At 43.8% G+C, this 12730-nt stretch overlaps 1 protein-coding gene across 1 annotated transcript in view; it reads left to right on the top strand.

Moving 5' to 3' along the window:
• FNDC3B (fibronectin type III domain containing 3B) overlaps positions 1-12730 on the top strand; it is a 538015-nt gene that overhangs the window by 362096 nt on the left and 163189 nt on the right. The window contains exons 9-12 of the mRNA XM_075340617.1: positions 2790-2849; positions 6784-6922; positions 7066-7119; positions 12119-12243. Coding sequence (XP_075196732.1) covers positions 2790-2849; positions 6784-6922; positions 7066-7119; positions 12119-12243 — 378 coding nt within the window. The remainder of the gene's footprint in view (positions 1-2789; positions 2850-6783; positions 6923-7065; positions 7120-12118; positions 12244-12730) is intronic.

The raw sequence follows: 12730 nt of genomic DNA, 5'->3' as shown, positions 1-12730 counted from the left end.
CTTTTTTAGTGCGTTTTTGGCTGCAGTTTTGTCAACAATTGTTTCATGTATTTTTCAGTTCAAACAAGCCCATAAAGCTTGTTGAATTGAAAAAAAAAAAATTAGAAATAAATAATTAAAAAAAACTGGCGTGCGGTCCCCCCCAATTTTAATGCCAGCCAGATAAAGCCATACGGCTGAAGGCTGGTATTCTCAGGATGGGGAGCTCCACGTTATGGGGAGCCCCCCAGCCTAACAATATCAGTCAGCAGCCGCCCAGAATTGCCGCATACATTAGATGCGACAGTTCTGGGACTGTACCCGGCTCTTCCCGATTTTTGCCCTGGTGCGTTGGCAAATCGGGGTAATAAGGAGTTATTGGCAGCCCATAGCTGACAATAAGTCCTAGATTAATCATGTCAGGCGTCTCCCCAAGACACCCTCCATGATTAATCTGTAAATTACAGTAAATAAACACACACACCCGAAAAAATCCTTTATTAGAAATAAAAAACACAAACACATTCCCTCATTACCAATTTATTAACCCCGACAAAGCCCTCCATGTCCGGTGTAATCCAGGATGGTCCAGCGCCGCATCCAGCTCTGCTGCATGGAGGTGACCGGAGAAGCAGCAGACACCGCCGCTCCGGTCACCTCCATGCAGCAAATGAAGAGAGCCGCGTGATCAGCTGAGCTGTCACTGAGGTTACCCGTGGCCACCGCTGCATCCAGCGGTGGCCGCGAGTAACCTCAGTGACAGCTCAGCTGATCGCGCTACTGCGTGGAGCTGACAGGAGCGTGGAGGACGGGACTTTCGGCGGTGGTGGTGAGAGGGGTCCATCATCTCCCCTGTGCGTGCTTGCTGGGGACAGCGGTACTTCGGGGAACACGTGGAGGACGGGACTATCAGTGGCGGCAGCGAGAGGGGGATGGACATTGGCAGCTAAAAACATTGATTTTTCCCTCTCGCTGCCGCCGCTGCTGATAGTCCCGTCCTTCACATCATCTCCCCTGGGGACAGCGGTACTTCGGGGAACACATGGAGGACTGGAACGGGACCACTTGCCTGACCTCACTTCCTGACAAATCACCTGCGTTTTTGGTACCAAAAACGCAGGTAAAAGGCAGGTAAAATGCACCACTTTTGATTAGCATGCATTTTTCCTGCGTTTTTGATGCCCTCATTGATTTCAATGGGTGACAAATGTTGACAAAAACGCAGGAAGAATGAACATGCTGCATTTTTTTTGTCACAAACTTTTGACAAAAAAAACGCTGACAAATAAACTGCAATGTGCGCATGACAAATCTGACTTCTCATAGACTTTGCTGGGAAGTCAGATGTCAGAAAGTTCTGCTGACAAAACTGCAGCCAAAAAAGCAGCAAAAAAGCAGGAAAAAAAGCAGTGTGCGCATGTAGCCTTATTTTATTTTATTTTTTTTTTAGCATTTTTTTTCATGAGTTTTATGCAAATTAAAAGCTGCTTTTTACAGTAGCGGCAAAACCTGTGACAGACCAGAAATTTCATGCACACGATTGTTTTTTTTCCTGACTGAAATGGGAAAACTGGTGCATTTTTTAAAAGACGCATGTCAATTTATTCACTGTTTTTGAAAGCAATAAAAAAGTGTAAAATCGTAACTAGTGCGTTTTTGGTGAATGAAACGAATTTTATGAATTCGTGTTCTGTAGACAAATTACAAGCAAAAAACACTGCACAACCTTCTTTTTGGGAGCAGCTTTTTTAACTGCCAAGAGAGCAGGTTTTTGCTGCAGAAAAAAACGGGTGAACATAGCCTTAGGCGGGCTTTGCACGTTGCGACATCGCAAGCCGATGCTGCGATGTCGCACGCGATAGTCCCCGCCCCCGTCGCAGGTACAATATCTTGTGAAAGCTGGCGTAGCGAAAATTATCGCTACGCCAGCTTCACATGCACTCACCTGCCCTGCGACTGTCGCTCTGGCCGGTGACCCGCCTCCTTATTAAGGGGGCGGGTCATGCGGCGTCACTGCGACGTCACACGGCAGGCGGCCAATAGGAGCGGAGGGGCGGAGATGAGCAGGATGTAAACATCTCGCCCACCTCCTTCCTTCCGCATAACCTACGGAAGCCATGGTGACGCCGGTAGATGTTCCTCGCTCCTGCGACTTCACACGCAGCGATGTGTGCTGCCGCAGGAGCGAGGAACAACATCGGACCGTCGCGTCAGCGTAATTATGGATTACGCCGACGCTGCACCGATGATACGATTACGACGCTTTTGCGCTCATTAATCGTATCATCTAGGCTTTACACACTGCGATGTCGCATGCGATGCCGGATGTGCGTCACTTTCAATTTGACCCCACCGACATCGCACCTGCGATGTCATAGTGTGCAAAGCCCGCCTTTTAGTGTACTAGAAGAATTGATGTCTTAAAGCGGTTTTGAAAAGAAAAGATGGTCACATTAAATATGGATTTATTTTGCTTCATTTCTTAGCATTTTATTAACTGATAAAATTAAATTACTAATACTATTTTTGAAAGAATTGTCCACATTTTGTCCACAACTGCCTTAAACTTTTGCACAGTACTGTATATAAACATGTAGAATGTATATTGAAACCTAAGAAAACTCTGCTCTGTGCTGCCTAGAAATAAGATATGTGCATTAGCAATATTTCCTGGCCTTGGCAAGGCGATGACTGTGCTCTGTATCTCTCATCCTGTCCCTTATATTGATGATGATATCACAGAGGGCAGACTCCTGTATTATCTTCACCCTTTCTATCGCTCACCCTCAATATACAATTTGTCTCTGCAGTGGAGAAGAATTAGAGTGTCATCTGAAGGACCTCAGGCCGGCGACAGATTATCATGTCAGGTGAGTTATAGTCTTGTTGTTTTAGCACCTGAGCTGGGAAAACAATACCAATGTCTGTCATATTATGAACCTTTTTTTTTTTTTGTTAAAAAGGATAAATGAGCTAGCATTTTTTTTTTTTTTTTAATCTTATCCTATGCTATATATTTTTTTCAATGCAATCGTATTCTGGAAGTGGAAAGTTATGAAAATGCAACAATTTTATAAACCAAAAATTCTCTGCTTTAATCCTGCAAATAGTATTGCAACAATATGTTCACACATTGCTTTTTTCTGTAGGCATGATCTGCTCTCTGCTCAGTAAACAAGCTGCTCAGAAAAATTTTATATTATTTTATATAATATATAGTACAGACCAAAAGTTTGGACACACCTTCTCATTCAAAGAGTTTTCTTTATTTTCAAAATTGCAGATTCACATTGAAGGCATCAAAACTATGAATTAACACATGTGGAATGAAATGCTTAACAAAAAAGTGTGAAGCAACTGAAAATATGTCATATATTCTAGGTTCATCAAAGTAGACACCTTTTGCTTTGGTTACTGCTTTGCACACTCTTGGCATTCTCTTGATGAGCTTCAAGAGGTAGTCACCGGAAATGGCTTTCACTTCACAGGTGTGCCCTGTCAGGTTTAATAAGTGGGATTTCTTGCTTATAAATTGGGTTGGGACCATCAGTTGTGTTGTGCAGAAGTCTGGGGGATGCACAGCTGATTGTCCTACTGAATAGACTGTTAGAATCTGTATTATGGCAAGAAAAAAGCAGCTAAGGAAAGAAAAACGAGTGGCCATTATTACTTTAAGAAATGAAGGTCAGTCAGTCCGAAAAATTGGGAAAACTTTGAAAGTGTCCCCAAGTGCAGTGGCAAAAACCATCAAACGCTACAAAGAAGCTGGCTCACATGAGTACCGCCCCAGGAAAGGAAGACCAAGAGTCTCCTCTGCTACGGCGGATAGGTTTATCCGAGTCACCAGCCTCAGAAATCGCAGGTTAACAGCAGCTCAGATTAGAGACCAGGTCAATGCCATACAGAGTTTTAGCAGCAGATACATCTCTAGAACAACTGTTAAGAGGAGACTTTGTGCAGCAGGCCTTCGTGGTAAAATAGCTGCTAGGAAACCACTGCTAAGGACAGGCAACAAGCAGAAGAGACTTGTTTGGGCTAAAGAACACAAGGAATGGACATTAGACCAGTGGAAATCTGTGCTTTGGTCTGATGAGTCCAAATTTGAGATCTTTGGATCCAACCACCATGTCTTTGTGCGATGCAGAAAAGGTGAACGGATGGACTCTACATGCCTGGTTCCCACCGTGAAGCATGGTGGGGGAGGTGTGATGTTGTGGGGGTGCTTTGCTGGTGACACTGTTAGGGATTTATTCAAAATTGAAGGCATACTGCACCAGCATGGCTACCACAGCATCTTGCAGCAGCATGCTATTCCATCCGGTTTGCGTTTAGTTAGATCATCATTTATTTTTCAACAGGACAATGACCCCAAACACACCTCTATGCTGTGTAAGGGCTATTTGACTACGAAGGAGAGTGATGGAGTGTTACGCCAGATGACCTGGGCTCCACAGTCACCAGACCTGAACCCCATCGAGATGGTTTAGGGTGAGCTGGACCGCAAAGTGAAGGCAAAAGAGCCAACAAGTGCTAAGCATCTCTGGGAACTCCTTCAAGACTGTTGGAAGACCATTTCTGGTGACTACCTCTTGAAGCTCATCAAGAGAATGCCAAGAGTGTGCAAAGCAGTAATCAAAGCAAAAGGTGGCTACTTTGAAGAACCTAGAATATAATACATATTTTCAGTTGTTTCACACTTTTTTGATAAGTATTTCATTCCACATGTGTGAGTTCATAGTTTTAATGCCTTCAATGTGAATCTACAATTTTCAGAGTCATGAAAATAAAGAAAACTCTTTGAACGAGAAGGTGTGTCCAAACTTTTGGTCTGTACTATATATATACACATACATACACACACACACACACACACACATACACATTACAGTTCAAAAGTTTGGGGTCACCCAGACAATTTTGTCTTTTCCGTGAAAGATCATACTTTTATTTATCAAATGAGTTGCATAATGAATAGAAAATATAGTCCAGACATTGACGAGGTTAGAAATAATGATTTTTACTTGAAATGATAATTTTCTGCTTCAAACTTTTGCTTTCGTCAAAGAATGCTCCTTTGCCGCAATTACAGCTTTGCAGACCTTTGGCATTCTAGCTGTTAATTTGCAGATGTAATCTGGAGACATTTCACCCCATGCTTCCAGAAGCCCTCCCACAAGTTGGATTGGCTTGATGGGCACTTTTTGCGTACCTTACGGTCAAGCTGCTCCCACAACAGCTTAATAGGGTTGAGATCTGGTGACTGTGCTGGCCACTCCATTACAGATGGAATACCAGCTGCCTGCTTCTTCCCTAAATAGTTCATGCATAATTTGGAGGTGTGCTTTGGGTCATTGTCCTGTTGTAGGATGAAATAAGACAAGGCGGGGGCAACATTCCCCTGCCAAAACTCCTATTTTTGATCTTCTCACTTCCCAGAAGTTTGTAGAATGTTGTATAAGGAAGAGGTGATGCTACACATTAGTAGACATGGACCTGTCCAACTATTTTAAGATGTGTTGTTGCCATCAATTTCCTAATTAATTATTTTTTTCAGATGAAATGGAGAAATTTCTAATGTTCACATTCTGATCTGTATCCTATGTTCTGTTGTGAATTAAATATATCTATACGAGATTTCCAAATCATTGTATTCTTGTGTTTTTGCATTTTGCACAGCATCCCACTTTTTTTTGTAATTGGGAGTGTAGGTGATACTGAGATTTATTTGTGATGCAGCTTACCTACAGCCCCCATTTGCCTGTGGACTTACCAGGCCCTGGGGTTGTCACCATCTTCATGAAGTGATATCACATATCTCTGCTGTTCAGTTGTTCTGAGCTGTAGTTACTTTTCATATGTTATTCGATTAAAAAATTGTAGCCATGTGATATTGCATAACGAAGGCTTAGGCGGGCTTTGCACGTTGCGACATCGCAAGCCGATGCTGCAATGTCGCACGCGATAGTCCCCGCCCCCGTCGCAGGTACAATATCTTGTGAAAGCTGGCGTAGCGAAAATTATCGCTACGCCAGCTTCACATGCACTCACCTGCCCTGCGACCGTCGCTCTGGCCGGTGACCCGCCTCCTTATTAAGGGGGCGGGTCGTGCGGCATCACTGCGACGTCACACGGCAGGCGGCCAATAGGAGCGGAGGGGCGGAGATGAGCAGGATGTAAACATCCCGCCCACCTCCTTCCTTCCGCATAACCTACGGAAGCCGTGGTGACGCCGGTAGGAGATGTTCCTCGCTCCTGCGACTTCACACACAGCGATGTGTGCTGCCGCAGGAGCGAGGAACAACATCGGACCGTCGCGTCAGCGTAATTATGGATTACGCCAACGCTGCACCGATGATACGATTACGACGCTTTTGCGCTCGTTAATCGTATCATCTAGGCTTTACACACTGCGATGTCGTATACGATGCCGGATGTGCGTCACTTTCAATTTGACCCCACCGACATCGCACCTGCGATGTCGTAGTGTGCAAAGCCCGCCTTAGTGTATAAACAGGCCCTATGAGGACCAATGTCATTTCAACAATGCACATATTAGACAGGTTATTTTATCAATTCTGCTTGGGAGATTGATTGAGAAGCAAATGATCACTCTGAGTTATATGTAATTAATATTCCCTGATAGTGATGATTGTCATCCTAACCAGTTTATTGCAAGTTTCACAATTTGTTTAGTATGCTTTTTTTTAAATTCAGTGAATATGTTCTGATTGTCATATAAAGCGTGTGCTTACATACCTGCTAAAGGTCCCTTATTTAACATAGTGTAACCTGCATTTCTCTTAGGATCTATTCTACAAATAAGTCCGTAAAGGGATCGTGTTCGGAACCCATCACGTTCACCACTCACAGCTGTGCACCAGAATGTCCCTTCCCACCTAAATTGTCTCACAGAACCAAAAGTTCACTCACACTACAATGGAAGGTAAATGTGGTCCTAAATATCATGAACATCTCAAAACCACAGGGTTTTTCTCATTATGCTTCCTTGATGTGATTTATTATTTTGGCCTTATATGTTCTATTGTGTTCATATAGCATTAATTAGGTATTCTGATGTTATTTCAGGCACCAATTGACAACGGTTCAAAAATCACAAGTTACCTATTACAATGGGATGAGGTAAGAATACGTAAGAAACATTAACAGAAGAGGTATGTTAAGAGATTTATCTCTGTTTCCCTCTCAGTCCATTTGCTGAAATAATTTATTTTGCAGTATTCTGCGCTTGCGCCAAGCAAGAGTTTTCTTCTGATGACCCAGTAAGACTTATTTTTCTGCTCTGGCTCTAGTCTGCCGACATCTAGGTTGGTGATTTTATGCCATCATATCGTTCAACAGTAAGGCGGGCTTTGCACGTTGCGACATCGCAGGCCGATGCTACGATGTCGCACGTGATAGTGCCCGCCCCCATCGCAGGTACGATATCGTGTGATAGCTGGCGTAGCGAAAATTATCGCTACGCCAGCTTCACACGCACTCACCTGCCCTGCGACCGTCGCTCTGGCCGGCGACCCGCCTCCTTCCTAAGGGGGCGGGTCGTGCGGCGTCACAGCGACGTCACACGGCAGGCGGCCAATAGGAGCGGAGGGGCGGAGATGAGCAGGATGTAAACATCCTGCCCAGCTCCTTCCTTCCGCATATCCTACGGAAGCCGCAGTGAGGCCGGTAGGAGATGTTCCTCGCTCCTGCGGCTTCACACACAGCAATGTGTGCTGCCGCAGGAACGAGGAACAACATCGGACCGTCGCGTCAGCGTAATTATGAATTACGCTGACGCTGCAACGATGATACGATTACGACGATTTTGCGCTCGTTAATCGTATCATCAAGGCTTTACACACTACGATGTCGCATGCGATGCCGGATGTGCGTCACTTTCAATTTGACCCCACCGACATCGCACCTGCGATGTCGTAGTGTGCAAAGCCGCCCTTATTCTTAGACAAATCGCACAACCTTGAACATTTTATGCAACTTGTTATTGAACGACTATTTTACAGTTACAAGTATGCTGTAAAAAAGCAGGCATGTTGCATGCAACTTTATTAACTGGAACCTCTGCCCTGCAGAGCTATGATATGTGAACACAACTATTGCGACTCCATACACAATACACCTACCCGAGCTTCTAGAACATCCCATTCCAAATGCATAGGTATGAACAGGGTCGGACTGGCTACTGGAGGAACCGCCAGTAATACAAGGCCTGGCTGTGGTTACCTGTATTGAACTCGAGCTCTCACCTGAGCTCCAGAGTTCAGCCCGGCCTGTCCGCAGCTGTCATGAACTGACCCGCAATCGCCGGGGAACGGTCAGCACTCGCGGTTCAGTCCTGCAAACCCTAAGTTCAGTCCAGGCTGCACTCCGGAGCTCAGGTGAGAGCCCCTGAGTTCAATGCAGGTAACCGCAGCCAGGCCTGGTGTTACTGGCGGTTCCTCCAGTAGCCAGTCCGACCCTGTTCGTACCTATGCATTTGGAATGGGATGTTCTAGAAGCTCCTGTAGGTGTATTGTGTCCGACATTGGGTACGAATATAGAGTTGATCCCTATCTTTAGTGCTAAACCGCTTCCACAAGATTCGGAGTCTGTCTGTAGGGCTTTTAGGCATTGGACAGCCATGCATGAACCTCCCGGCACACAGTTTTGTGATGATGTTAATGTCAAAGAAGGTTTACACAACATGGCTGACTTTTGTGTAGTATTCCCCTCAGCAATAAATGAACACTTGCTCTTTCAATACGAATACCCACAGTTGATTGTGCAGTATATGAAACAGAAGAGAACTCATGAATGGAATTGTTACATTTGTGACCTCCTATAATAGCAACACACTCAAATTTAGTGAGCTCTTTAGATCCTCCAATATTTTCACAAATGTTTATAGAGGCAGATGCATGGCTAGGTGCTGGATGTGATCCACCTGGGACAATGGATCTGAAGGAAAAACCTGAATTCAATGACTAAAGAATGTATCTAAATACTTTTGCCCATATATTGTATTTTCAAATCCTGGTAAAATTGGCTAGAGCTGGTGACAGTCTCTCATTTTGTCTATAAATTGATATAATGGCCCCAAATCATCAGGACCGGCATTGTTCACATTAGTCTTGATGAGACGCGCTCCCATCAGGCGCTTAAGATTTGTTAAGTACCTCTTAATCGGGTACGTCTGTAAAGTGGTTTCAAATTGTGATTATCCCTTTAATCCAGATGAACATACCACACACAAGTGAATAAATAACATTTAACTTACATGAGTACCTTTTGTCAAATGTTCTTTATGTTTTTAGGAAGTTTAAAAATGTAGCAGCAGTTTTTTCATTTGTTCAAGGAAATTTATAAAACTTTTTTTGGAGTGATCTAATCAGTTTTGAAGTAACCTTGAGAGACATAAATGTTGGAAAACCCTCCAAAGTGATACCATTTTAACAACAGCGCCCCTCAACATGTTCAACACTGCTGTCATGTAGTTTATTAACCCGTCAGCTGCTTTAATGAATTAATGCAAAGTGCCATGGCAGGAACAAAACATGTTATTTTTACAATATAAATTGTGCGAACTGCTGAATGGGTCACTATAGCCAGCAGACTCTAAGACATTATCTGGCTGTGAATTGCCATGACAAACATCAGGGGCAACCAGTCATGATCTCAGGGTGCCGATGGGGTTAAATAGGGAGCCCCCACACTGTTAACCACCTAGATGGCGTAGTTAGTATTGACAGCAGCATCTAAGAGTTAAACGGCCATGGTGGGTGCCAGCACTGATGGTGGCTGATGCAGCAGGTTGTCAGCTGTAGCGTACAGCTGACAGCTGCTGAATTTTCAATCTTGGAGGGAGTGCTTTTCTCTTAGGGTAGTTGCCTGGATCAGGAATAGCAACATTTTGGATGCAGCATGTTTTCACTGCTTCCAAAACGCTTCATTGTGCAGCACAAGCACAGTGGATAGAATTTATAGAATTCCTATGCCCACTGTGGGATTTTTTCGGCAGCTGAAACTGACAGGCGGCACGGCTTTCTGAGCCACAGCATGTCAATTTATGCTTGCAGACACGCAAATGTTCTTAGCATGGAGAAGACGGCGGAAGTCTGCAGCGCCCAGAACCCTGATCGTGGGCATGAACCACTGCATTTTCCTGCGTAGAACCCTTGCTTCTCCACAGCAGAAGACATGTAGCATCCAGGACTCAGCATGTCCAGATTGTGGACACAACTACTGCATTCTCCTGCAAAGAACACTCGCGTCTCTGCAGAAGACAATACTGCGTCCATAGCGGGATCCTTGTGTGGATCATCGGCTCATATCCTTATATCTCAAGCCAGTACAAAAACATATTGGTTGTCACCAAGGGGTTAAATAACTATCAGTTGAAAAACTGCTAAAAGCCTTTTTACATCTTTTTATATATGGTAATATTTATTCAAGTAGTCAATCTGAATTCATCAGATTTATCAGCATTATAAAATACATCTCCATTACATTACATGGTGAAGCCTCTTTGTAGCAGAACAGATTTGTTGCCCTTTTCTTTGTCATTTTGCTTTATCGACCGTCCTTGTTGGTAACATAGAAAAATATCAACCGCTTCTTATAGTGTGGAAAACATCTAGAGATGGCCCCATAGCCTCTCATCTGTTAAGCTCATTAGGCAGAAACAGGATGTAAACACAGACAGTGCACGGCCAACCAGCGGAGAACGCGAGCCTGAGCGCAAACCCAGGTCAGAAGAGAGCAATCAATAAGACAGCTCTTTACATTTTCTTCCTTTTACACGGTGGGCTCATGTACGCTCAGGAAGCTTTGGTTCTCGAAGGAGTTTTCTAGCTTTTCACTCCTGGAGCACATCATTTGTGGTTGCATATTCTGTTTAAAAAGAAACCGATCGGAAAATATTTACCTTGCCTGGTGGAAATAATTCCCCCATCAACTGCTCTGCCCCCAAAACAATACCCTCTATTTGACACATTTTAGATTTATTAGTCACTTAAATGTTAGACATTTAATGAAGAAGCTTAATTTATAGTTTCCTTTTCCCCTTTAAACTGGCTGGTTACATAAATTTGACCTAGGCATTGATATGCTGGAGTCTGTCACATGCTTTAGAAGTTCATCAGCATTAAAGGTAACTTGTCAGGTCCACTATGCACCTAGAACCACGAGCAGTTCTGGGTGCATATTGCTAATCCCTGCCTAACTGTCCCAGCTATGGTAGCACACATAGAGATCTTTAGAAAAAGTATTTCTAAAGATCCTTTTATGATATGCTAATTAACGCAGGGACTAGTAGCAAGTTCCTGCGTTCCTTCTGCCCTCTTAGCATTTTAACATACTATTCAATGCCCAGTGTCCTCAGCGGTGACGCGTGTACCTGTGTCCATTGTCACCACTTTACAATGACAGGCTTAGGGTCAATGCGCATGATCAAAATGCCCATCACTTCCGGTCATGCGCACTATGAAGCCGGGTGTACCTGTCTCTGCTTCAGAGAGGTCTACTGCGCATGACCAGAAGTGCCGGGTATTCTGATCATGCGCACTGACCCTAAAGGCCCGTCACAGAGATAAATCTGCGGCAGATCTGTGGTTGCAGTGAAATTGTGGACAATCAGTGCCAGGTTTGTGGCTGTGTACAAATGGAACAATATGTCCATGATTTCACTGCAACCACAAATCTGCCAAACATTTATCTCTGTGTGTGACGGGGCCTTAAGTCCAGGGTTCTGAAGCGGTGACAACGGACAGGTATGCACGTCACAGCTGATGACGCTGGACATTTAATAGCATGTTGGCACACCCCTGTGGGTGTGCTAACATGCTAAGAGGGCAGACTAAGCGCAGGAACGAACACCCTTGTGACTAGTCCTCTCGCTCATTAGCATATCATAATGCATCTTTAGTTATACATTTTTCTACTGATCTCTTTATCTATGCTAGTGTATACAGGGACAGTTAGGCAGGGATTAGAAATATTCACCCAGAACTGCTCGTGGTTCTAGGTGCATATTGCACCTGACAGGTTTCTTTTAATTGTAGCAATGACCAGACGTTGATCTATGAAATGCAAATAATTTAGTAAAATGAACTACAATTAGGAATATTTTTTTTTCTTTTCCCAGGGAAAACGAAATAGTATGTTCAGAGAGTGTTACACAGGGAACCAAAAGCACTGCAAGCTGACAAAATTGTGTCCAGCAATGGGATATACATTTAGAGTAGCGGCACGCAATGATATTGGGAAAAGGTAAGTGTGTCAATGTCCTCACTTTATTTTACTGTAATATCTACACTTTTCCCCCCATCTTCTCCTAGAGCCATTTGTATTTTTCATTGTGTAGTAATTTAATAGTAGACATTAGACTAGATGGGACATTATATACTAATATAGCATCTTTAGGGATTTTAATATTGATGGTCAGTCATTTTATAGGTGAGGTTCTGACTCCTAGCACCCTTCTTGATCAAGTAAATTATGTCATGGCTCTCCAGCACCATATGCCCTTATCGTTTATACAGACAAAACTAGAAATGTGATTGTGTATGTGCACGTAAAGTAGGGGGGTTCTTATTCTAGCGCGTACAAGGCACAACCAAAACTGTGTCTTCTATTTAATGGAGTATTGCAGCCACTTTACATAGCTAATTGACAGGTGTATAATGTGGACCCCCCCAATTTAATATTGATGATCCTAAGGCGGGCTTTGCACACTACGACATTGCAGGTGCGTTGT

The sequence above is a fragment of the Anomaloglossus baeobatrachus genome, chromosome 3 (genome assembly GCF_048569485.1).
Source record: "Anomaloglossus baeobatrachus isolate aAnoBae1 chromosome 3, aAnoBae1.hap1, whole genome shotgun sequence".
Lineage (NCBI taxonomy): Eukaryota > Metazoa > Chordata > Amphibia > Anura > Aromobatidae > Anomaloglossus > Anomaloglossus baeobatrachus.
This window is presented reverse-complemented; position numbering and strand designations above follow the sequence as displayed.